The sequence below is a fragment of the Crocuta crocuta genome, unplaced genomic scaffold, assembly GCF_008692635.1.
Source record: "Crocuta crocuta isolate KB4526 unplaced genomic scaffold, BGI_CrCroc_1.0 scaffold212, whole genome shotgun sequence".
NCBI lineage: Eukaryota > Metazoa > Chordata > Mammalia > Carnivora > Hyaenidae > Crocuta > Crocuta crocuta.
Window position 1 is genome coordinate 101,227 of NW_027528607.1, and position 10,712 is coordinate 111,938.

Consider the following 10,712-nt stretch of genomic DNA (forward strand, 5'->3'; position numbering starts at 1 on the left):
GGGGCAGGAGAGACAGAATAGGGAATGAGTGATTATTGGTTATGGAGTTACCTTCTGAGGTAATGGAGATGTTTTGGAATTATCAAGTGTTAATGCTTGCACAGCATTAAGAATGTACTTTAAGCTACCTGATTGTACATTTTCAAACAGTTTAGGTAATTTTATGGTATGGAATTTCATCCCTTAAAAAGAAAAGATTAAGTAGAAAATGTGCTAAAAATGTTCTCTACCCACGTATTTATTGTAGCATTCCAGCAAAATAAAGAAATATATATGTCTAAGAATAGGAAATGGTTTAAAAATTATGTAAATACACGTTGTTATTTATAATCATAATATTAAAGAATAATCCTATTTTGAATGTGCTTCTTACATAATGTCAATTATTATGTCCAATTTTTTCAAAAACATGTATAGCAAAAGTGTATTTAGAAATGTATTAGAAGTTACCTCTACTGGGACGCCTGGGTGGCTTAGTCGGTTAAGCGTCCGACTTTCGCTTAGGTCATGATCTCGCGGTTCGTGGGTTCGAGCCCCGCGTAGGGCTTTGTGCTGACTGCCAGTTCAGAGCCTGGAGCCTGTTTCAGTCTGTGATTCCCTCTCTCTGACCCTCCCCTGCTCATGCTATCTCTCTCTCTCTCTCTCTCTCTCTCTCCTAGAAATAAATAAAGAAATAAAACATTAAAAAAGATTTAAAAAAAAAGTTACCTCTACTTTATAGAATATGAGTTGTATTTATCTATCACAAAGTCATCTTAATTTTTCTCCATCAATAAAATATATAAGCATTACTCATTATCTAATAAAAATCTTTTAAAAATAAAACCAGATATCATGTTTTATAATTGTTATTATCACTACCATCATTAGTGTCTCAAATTTTTATTATTATTAGATCATTAAAATATTCTTGTCCTAATATGTAGGCATAATAAGCCTAACCTTGAATTTCTACAATTCCATAATATTCATTATGTTCATCACTTGAAGGTGAAAATAAACAACTAAAGAACACATAAATGTGTGTGATGGTGATTGAAACTTTGTGAAACATTTTAAGTGCTTTCAACTTGTGTCCTGAAGAATTTGACACTAAAAGAACGAAATTCTTAATGAATATTAAAATCAATAATTTTCATTAATATTGCCTGTCTCATTCTCACCCGCATACACAATTCTTCACAGACAAGTACACCAATATACATGCATATTAAATTATTCTCTTATTTGTGCATCATCTAATAAGTGGTAAGAATATAAAGCTTCTTTCTTTCTCCTCCATAGGGGTTAGTTTGACTCCTATACCAGCACCCGTGTCTCTAATATGGTGCAATATCCCCTTGGGATACATAACACACATTGTTATTTAAAGATTCAATTCAGTAGTATGGACATCAAGGGCTTTAGAGATGGAGAGTTGTATATATACACATAGCATCAGGAGGTTTTTTACCACAATAATTGGACAAGATTTCATTCGTCTCATCTCATTTTATCTACTGAGAAACTAAGGTATTAAAGGACATCAAAATAAGACTAGTGACAGGATTTAATTAACTTGTTAGTACTGACATAAATAGGACCCAGGATTTGAGGGGTATATGAATTGATTATTAGAAGTTCAGAAACACAGGTTTGATTCCATCCACCAATTTGAAGGCATTAATGCTGTAAATGATTGGATTTTCTTTACAATGTTCATTTCCTCAGTTCTCAGAGTACCATAAAGTGTAGCTTTCTGTCATGATTATGAATATCAATGTTATCTTCCTAGCCAAATAGGAATCACTGGCCATGTTACAGCATAAGTAAAGTATGAATCACCCCATGACCAGAAAAAAGAAGAGCTAGAGACTAGTTCTCAGTAATGGTCAGAACATCCTTGCTTTTTACTTGCCTTCCCATTGTCTTGGAATGAGAATCTAATTTACTTGCTTCATTTCTAGAGAAATTTATTCGTCACTAAGCTTCCTCCATTCTAGATAGTAAAACTTACTTGGAGGAAACTTCTGTCATATTGAGAGAACATTCAGGGCTTTAAAATAAGGACCATCCTGTGAGGAAACATGCTTATTGTCTATGGGGTTTGAAAATGCAAACAGACAACAGATGATAAAAATGTTTACCTTATAAACAGCTATATTTTTGTGTTAATGCTACTGCTTCAATATACCTGTACATTTTCCTTGTGGGAAAATTAAGTTATAATGTATTGAAATCATTTAAATTGTTATGGAAAAGATGGGCTATGATTTGTGATTATTACTATATTACTTGGTGTTAACTTGGAGCTTTAACTGAGAGTTTGGCAAATGTATTGAAGATGGACCTAAATCTCTCATGTAATGTTAAAAGCATTAGAATAATCAACTTTAAAACTATCAAAAGGAAACAAAAGGAACATAAATATTTATCTCATAGAAGAAAAGCACTCTTGAGAATGGAGCACAAGTAATTTCAGAGATATATTTCTTAAACTCAATTTAGAGGTTTGTATGCTTTTGCTAATTTTCTACTTTCTTTTCTTGCATTGAGTCAAGAATTGACTAGTCAAGGGGCACCTGGGTGGCTCAGTCGGTTAAGCGTCTGACTTCGGCTCAGGTCGTGATCTCACAGTTGATGGGTTCGAGCCCCACATCGGCTCTGTGCTGACAGCTAGCTCAGAGCCTGGAGCCTGTCTTTGGATTCTGTGTCTCCCTCTCTCTCTGACCCTCCCTGCTCACACACTCGCTCTCTCTCTCTCTCTCCCGGAAATAAATAAAACATTAAAAAAAAAACGAATTGACTAGTCAAAAACAGAGAGAGAAATGAAGAATGATCCTATTTCAATTAATAATGCTCTTCAAATATTAATAAATAATACATTTCAAATCTATCATATATACACAGTAATCAATTGTTATGTGTGTGCAAATATATAGTATATATACATGAACATAAGTTGTTGGAGTTTAGTATCTCAAATTTTTTAAATTAAACATGAAAATATAATTATCTATAAATATTAAGGATAATTTTACAAACCTCACAGAAAGAGAGTTGATGACAATTTCGATATGTAAGAAATTATATTCTAATATTGCAAACTCCTAGTATCCTTTGTCTATAATACAAATTATTATTATTTTTTTGAATTGGCTACAGGCTATTTTTTTTTTAATTTTTTAAATCGTTTATTGTCAAGTTGGTTTCCATATAACACCCAGTACTCATCCCCACAATTGCCATCCTCCATGCCCATCATCCCCCTTCCCTTCCCCCACCCTCATCAGCCTTCAGTTTGTTCTCAGTAATCAAGAGTCTCTCACAGTTTGCCTCCCTCCCTCTCCCCAACTATTTTTCCCCTTCTTCTCCCCCATGGTCCTCCATTAAGTTTCTCTTAATCCTCCTATACGTGCAAACATATGGTATCTGTCCTTCTCTGCCTGACTTTATAATACAAATTATAAGGCTTTTAAGAGTTATGCAATTATTAGCTTAACTGCATATTAATATTGCTATATAAGACATTGAGGATTAACTAATGAGTTGTAATATATTTAAGTGAATTCACCACTTTGATTTTCCACCTTGGACTAATAAACTGAAAAATATTACTTCAGAGTTTTCTGTTGATTAGTGGAAAACCATATCAAACCCAGAGATGAAATATTTTGTACAATCAGAGTTAATTGAATGGTGTCAAACATGTCATGTGTTGTTTGTCAAAAGTGATCTTGATCCAAAATTTGTTTGTTTGATTTCTATTCTGTCTGACATTAATGTTTCCTGAGTAGTTTAAGGTATGTATTTAGTGTGTATGTATGACTTTTGTTAACCACAGGTCCTAGTGCATACTTTGTGTTTGCTTTACACACTATATATACACATATATATGTATATATATTCAAATATATAAATATTTGAAATACATAATGCTCAAAAATATATTTTATTTATATATGCATATATTTGTATAGAATAAGTTTGTATATAAAATCACTGTGAGATGTGACCCAAATGTAGTATATGTTAATTAATTGACCTTTATTTCCCAATCCAAATTACTAGATTGTCTGATGCCTTATTTTTCTCTCCTTTTAAATTATTATTATGAATTTTTTTGGAGAGTGAATCTTTCTTGTTAAATTTTTTAATGTTTTATTTATTTCTGAGAGAGAGAGAGACAGCGTGAGCAGGGGAGGATCAGAGAGAGAGGGAGATACAGAATCTGAAGCAGGCTCCAAGCTCTGAGCTACTTGTCAGCACAGAGCCCGATGCAGGGTTCGAATCCACAAACTGTGAGATCATGACCTGAGTCAAAGTCGGACGCTTAACCGACTGAGCCACCCAGGTGCCCCTGAGAGAGCGAATCTTAAGCAGGTTCCATGCTGAGCGAGGAGCCCAACGTGGACCTCAAACTCATGACCCTGAGGTGATGCCTTGAGATAAAGTCAAGAGTTGGATGCTCAATGGACTGAGCTACACAGGTGCCTCTCTTTGCATTTTCAATGTTTTTTTTTTATGTGTTTTATGAGGGAGATTTTTTGAAATTTAGGCTTTCTATCGATGTATGAAGTAAACATTATAGTTCTGTTTCCTCTAGTGGCTCCTTAATGCCTCCAAAAAATAATATTTTGACTATATATAAGAATATTTAAAGTCTTATGAAATGTGAATCATTTTTACATTAATCATTTAGTCACTCAAAAACACCTGTTGACATCTAACTCATGTACAACATCTTGCTAGACACTACAAATATAAATATAAATACAGTATGTATTTGTTGTGTAAAGGGTTTGGTGAAATAGTGGCTGATTCAAGAACATCGGTCAGTTTTTGGGGTGCCTGGTGGCTCAGTCAGTTAAGTAAGTATCCAACTCTTGATTTCAGCTCAGGTCATGATCTCATGGTTTGTGATTTTCAGCCCCACATCAGGCTCTAAGCTGATAGCATGAATCCTGCTTGGGATTATCACTCTTCCTACCTCTATGCCCCTCACCTGTGCACTCTCTCGCTCTCTCTCTCTCCCTTAAAATAAATAAATAACTTAAAAATAAAACATCAGTAGGTTTTTACAATACCATAATGTTAGAATACAAAAAAGAGATTGATCCTTTGGCAAATATACTCCTTACCTGCAAAGCCTGCCACTTCTCCAATTATGTGATGTTAAGAACACTTAGGGGTGGTTCTCTCCCCTCTCTGAGAGACACTTGAGTTCGCCTGATGAAGGTGATGATTGCAGCTGGATTTGGTGGTGGGTGGACACAAAATAGATGAGAGGAGTGCCAAATCACAAAGCCAAAGCTACCTGCGTGAGCTGAGTAGGAAAGAGCACACAGCAACGGAACAGGTCGCTGATCTGGCAGAATCCTAATCATGCTTCAAGTCCAAGAGCATTTGTCCTTTTTTCCTCTTTGAAAACTTTCCTGATCTCCACCAAAAGTTAGCTTAATTGCCTTTTCCCTCTAGTCTTGCCTGAGTCTGTGATGACACCAGAAAGGTGTTTAAGGAGCATTCATATTTATTAGTTTGCCTTATGTTGCTTTGCTATTTCCAAAAAGTGTTGCTTTTTGAAGTATCTAATCTTTCATTCTTCTATGAAAATAAAGGTAAAAGAGTAATGTAGGTAGAAAAACTTCATAAAGAACAACTTGATATCTCTGACACATCCACTCTGTTACACAACATTAATTATCATCTTATGATGCCTGTTTATTTTAGGAGGAAATATTAACACATACTATATGTGCACATGCATCCATTGTGATGTGGGCAAGGGGGAATGAAAGGGTTGAATTCAGTATTCATATTTAAGTGTGAGGCCCAGAGTGTCCAAGAACACTGGAAACTCATCACATATTCCTCCAGGGTTTAGACTCGTGGATTCTTTTCTGGAAAAACTCTCTGAGTAAAGACCTAAAAACACTGATAACTAAGGATGTCAAGAATGAAGCAAAGAGGTCCCCAAGAAGACTAAAGTAAATCCTACCAATTGCTGAGATTCAATCATCACCTGGAATTTCAAATCAGCTATGGGGACTTTTTATTAAGTGTGAATTAATACTCAAAGATTCCAAGATATTTGACAAATAGATCCAAAATTAAAGACAAAAGAGAAAGCTATAAAAATAAAAAGAATGAAAGTAATATCTTATGAAAATAACAGATATAAAGCAGAATATATATGTATATATTTAATTTCACCTTTAATTTACCTTTCTTCACTATAAGTGTAATGGAAAGTTTTTACTTAAGTTACAGTGAGTTTATCCATCATGTTTATATCCATGCTGATCCTCTACTATAATTTTAACCATATTATTTTTAAAATATTCTCCAAGTTCCATGATTTAATAGACAGATGATAATGACCAAAGTCCTGACAACTCTAATGTGCAATTCCTCAATTATGAGAGAGTAAATAATGTGCCCTGCCTATGGAGCTTCCAGGATGATTGACTGAGGCAAAATGTAGAATGCACTACCATGTTTCCCGTTTTGCTAGAAATTTCCAAAAAAAATGATAGTGGCAGGATCAGAATAAAAAAGATGAAGAATCCTCCATTTCAAAAACTTAAACCTGGATACTTTCTTTTAAATATAATTGGAGAGGTTATTAAGAATAATGACCCTGAATATTTTCCCTCTTAGGAAAGGATGTTTCAGCATCCTGGAGATTCCAACATCTCTAAGTTCCAGGTCTCTGAGTTCATTCTGATGGGATTCCCAGGAATCCATACCTGGCAGCACTGGCTCTCCCTGCCCCTGGCTCTGCTCTACCTCTTAGCTCTCACTGCCAACATCCTCATCCTGATCATCATCAATCAGGAGGCCACACTGCACCAGCCTATGTACCATTTCCTGGGGATCCTGGCTGTGGTAGACATGGGACTCGCTACCACCATCATGCCCAAGATTTTGGCCATCTTCTGGTTTAATGCCAAGGCCATCAGTCTCCCTGAGTGTTTTGCTCAGATGTATGTCATACATTGTTTCGTGGGCATGGAATCAGGGATCTTTGTCTGCATGGCTATAGATAGATATATAGCCATTTGCAAACCACTACGCTACTCTTCAATAATCACTGAATCTTTTGTGGTCAAAGCAACTGTGTTCATGGCACTTAGAAATAGCCTGGCTACCATCCCAGTGCCTGTGTTGGCTGCTCAGAGACACTACTGTTCACAGAATCAAATTGAGCACTGTCTGTGCTCTAATCTTGGAGTTACTAGCTTATCCTGTGATGACAGGACAATCAACAGCATCTACCAGTTACTTTTAGCATGGACACTAATGGGGAGTGACCTGGCTTTGATTATTTTATCATACGTTTTGATACTTCACTCAGTGTTGAAACTGATCTCAGCAGAAGCTGCTTCCAAAGCCCTAAGCACCTGTACTTCCCACCTCATCCTAATCCTATTCTTCTACACAGTTATCATTGTCATTTCCATCACCCATAGTGCAGCAACGACGCTTCCCCTTGTCCCAGTTCTACTCAATGTACTACACAATGTCATTCCTCCTGCCCTCAACCCCATGGTGTATGCACTCAAGAATAAGGAGCTCAGGCAGGGCTTTATAAGGCTATTAAGCTGAACATCGAAGACAACTAACATGGAAGGGGCTCACTCGGGTAATTTTCCAAGTATTTATCCATTATATTTTCCAATTATTATACATGATCGAAGAAGTAGGGTACATGGACACTGTGGCAACTTCAGTTAATGTAAGGGGTCTCTTTTGTAAATGAAACTTCCAAAATAGGGGTGAAACCAATATGTCAAATCTTGTAAGTTAGGAAAGATCTTCATCATAACACAATGATGCTAATTAACTCACAGAATCCAAGGAAGGGACAAATGGAATATTCATCTCATTTTCCATGCTATTTGCCCTGGCTACAACTTCTAGGCAACATTGAGTGGAAGTGGTTAGAGCAGATATCTGCCAACCTTTTCTTTTTAATTGGAGAGTTTAATCCATGCACATTATTTTGCTTATTCATAACATAGGAATTGCTCTTGTCATATGTCTATTTGCTTTTTAATGTGCTTTATATATTTTTAAATGAACAAAACATTTGAATAGATATTTTTTAAAGGTGTGCCATTACCACCCAGCACATGAAGAAATGCTCAGTATCATTAGCTATTGGACAAATTCAATTCAAAAGTATGATTTGTATTTCCCTAATGATGAGTGATATTATATGACATCCTACATCCTTTCAAATGGCTGTAAGTTGTGGTTTTTTTTAATGAAATGAGCAAGTGTTGGATTTTGTGGAATATACAAATATATACAGTGGAATCCTTGTATACTGCTGGGGAAAATGTAAAATCATGCAATATGTGGAAATAGCTCTGGAAAATAGACAAAAAGTTCAGTTCCATTACCATATAGCTCAACAATGCAACTCCTAAGTATATACCCAAACTAATTAAAAGTAGGTATTACTATAAAAGCTTGTACATGAATGTTCCTAGAATCATTATTTCCCAAAAAAAAGGAAATAACCCAAATGTCCATCAGCTTCTAAATGGAAAAAGATAAATAGATGTAGTCATACAAGAAAGTTAATCATCAATTAAGTATAAAGTACTGATACAAGGTGTAATAGATATGACCTTTGAAAACATTCTGCTAAGTGAAAAAGCCAGACAAAAAAGACTATATCTTGTATCATTCCATTTATGTGAAATGTTCAGAACAGGTAAGTCTACTGAATTAGAAAGCAAATTGGTTATTTCCCAGGGCAGGAGAGACAGGACAATTAATGTTTATGGAGTTTCCTTCTGAGATAATGAAATGTTCTGGAATTAATAGTGCTGATTGGCCAGAGCCACTTAATTTATATTTCAAATGGTAAAATGGTTAATTTTATGGTATGTGGATTTCACTCAATAAAAAATAAAGTAAAATAAAAAACACTGTCAAAAGTGTTCTCTACATATGTACTTATTGTTTCAATCCTGTAATATAAAAAACATATATTTCCAAGATCAGGAAAAAGGATAAATAAACGGTGTAAATACATATGATATACTTTTATTTAATTATAACATTATTGAATAATCATTTTTAAGGTGCTTATTATATAATGTTAATTGAAAATTGTAAGACTTATATTTTAATATATTGTCTAATTATTTTTCAAAAACACATATAGCAAATGTTTATTAAGAAATGTATAAGAAGTTACCTTGGCCCTTTTGATTTGAGTTCAAATTGTCTCCTTCAAACTTATTTTTATTTTTCCAATAATAAAAATACACAGAAATTACTTTATTATTAAATTAAAAATATAAAACTAAATAACTTGTTTTTACTCTTAGCCCCTTCATCATTATCCCAAAATTTTGGGCACCTAAATATTTTTAAGTTAATATAATAGCTTAATCAACTGGGACTTTTGATGAGTTTCTACAATGCCAAAATATTCATCATCAATCTTATTTAAAAAAAATCAAATAAACATATGAATGAATGTGTATGGGAGTGATCGCAACATTCTGACACATTGTAAATACTTTTAAATGTGTCCTACTGGCCCAACAGAGAAACACAACCCTCAATCAATATTAAAATTGGTAGCATTCAGTAGATGTTGCTGTGTTTATTCTGATCTTCCCCATATATAATTCTCTCACACAAGCTAACAGATACAAACACATGCACATAAAATTATTCTCTTATTTATGTATCATCTTTTAGATGACAAGAAGGTAACGCTCCCATTGATTTTCCTCCTCAGATAGGGTTTGACTAGAGTCTCATATCAGCACTTGTTTCTCTAATGTAGTAAAATTGCCCCTTGGGATATATAACACACTTTTTTTTTTTTAAGAATTCAGTTCAATAGCATAGATATCAAGGGATTTAGAGGTGTAGGGTTGTATATATACATATATTGTAGAACTGTAATGTTTTTACCAATACCCTCAAGGCCTAAACCAGACTGCATTCAGCTCACTGTTTTGCTGTCCAGAAAGTAAGTTATTAAAAACATATTAAAAAGTAGGACTAGTAATAGGATTTTTGTTGTTGTTGTTAGTTCTAAGCTGAACTGGAGAGAAGCTCTGATAAAGAGGAGAGAGGATCTGAGAACATATGCATTGATTATTAGATTCTCAGAAACACAGGTTTGATTCCATTCATCCATTTGAGTGCAGTGGTATTGTAAAATATTGTGTTTTCTTGAAAATATTTATTTCCTCAATTCTCAGATTGCAATTTAGTGTAACTTTCCAACATGATTATGAATATCTATGCTATCTTCCTAAATAAATAGGAATTATTGGTTCTAGAGGTCCCATGTGAATTACCTTCATGACAAGAAGAAATAGAATAACTAGAAAATAATTCTCAATCTTGGTCAAAATACTCTTGCTTTTTACCTGCCCTCCTATTGTCTCAGAATGATAATCTAATTTACTTACTTCATTTCTAGAGAGATTTATTTGTGACTGTGTTTCTTCCATTCTACACAGCAAAACCTACTTGAAGGAACCCAACTGTCATATCAAAACAATGACATGAATTTACATTGAGTTAGAAAACAATCTTACTCTTTATAGGGTTTAGAAAAGAGAATAGACAAGAGACCATATAAAATTGTACTTTAGAAATGGTGATACTCCTTTGTTAATATTATTACTTGAATACTCTTGCCGCCCACCCATAGCATAATGTCAGTCCATTTCCTTGCAGAAAAATTAAAT

At 34.3% G+C, this 10,712-nt stretch overlaps 1 protein-coding gene across 2 annotated transcripts; it reads left to right on the plus strand.

Annotated features, from left to right (window-relative positions):
• The first annotated feature begins 2,323 nt into the window (after nt 1–2,323).
• On the plus strand, nt 2,324–7,587 carry LOC144223830 (olfactory receptor 56B2-like). Of its 2 annotated transcripts, XM_077754610.1 has the most exons (2): nt 2,324–2,342; nt 6,665–7,587. In XM_077754610.1, the coding sequence occupies exons 1-2, from the start codon at nt 2,324–2,326 to the stop codon at nt 7,585–7,587; spliced, it is 942 nt and encodes a 313-aa protein (XP_077610736.1). The 2 variants fall into 2 exon arrangements, with proteins under 2 accessions (XP_077610736.1, XP_077610735.1); XM_077754609.1 differs by lacking the exon at nt 2,324–2,342 and having other exon boundaries at nt 6,646–7,587.
• Nucleotides 7,588–10,712: the final 3,125 nt, after the last annotated feature.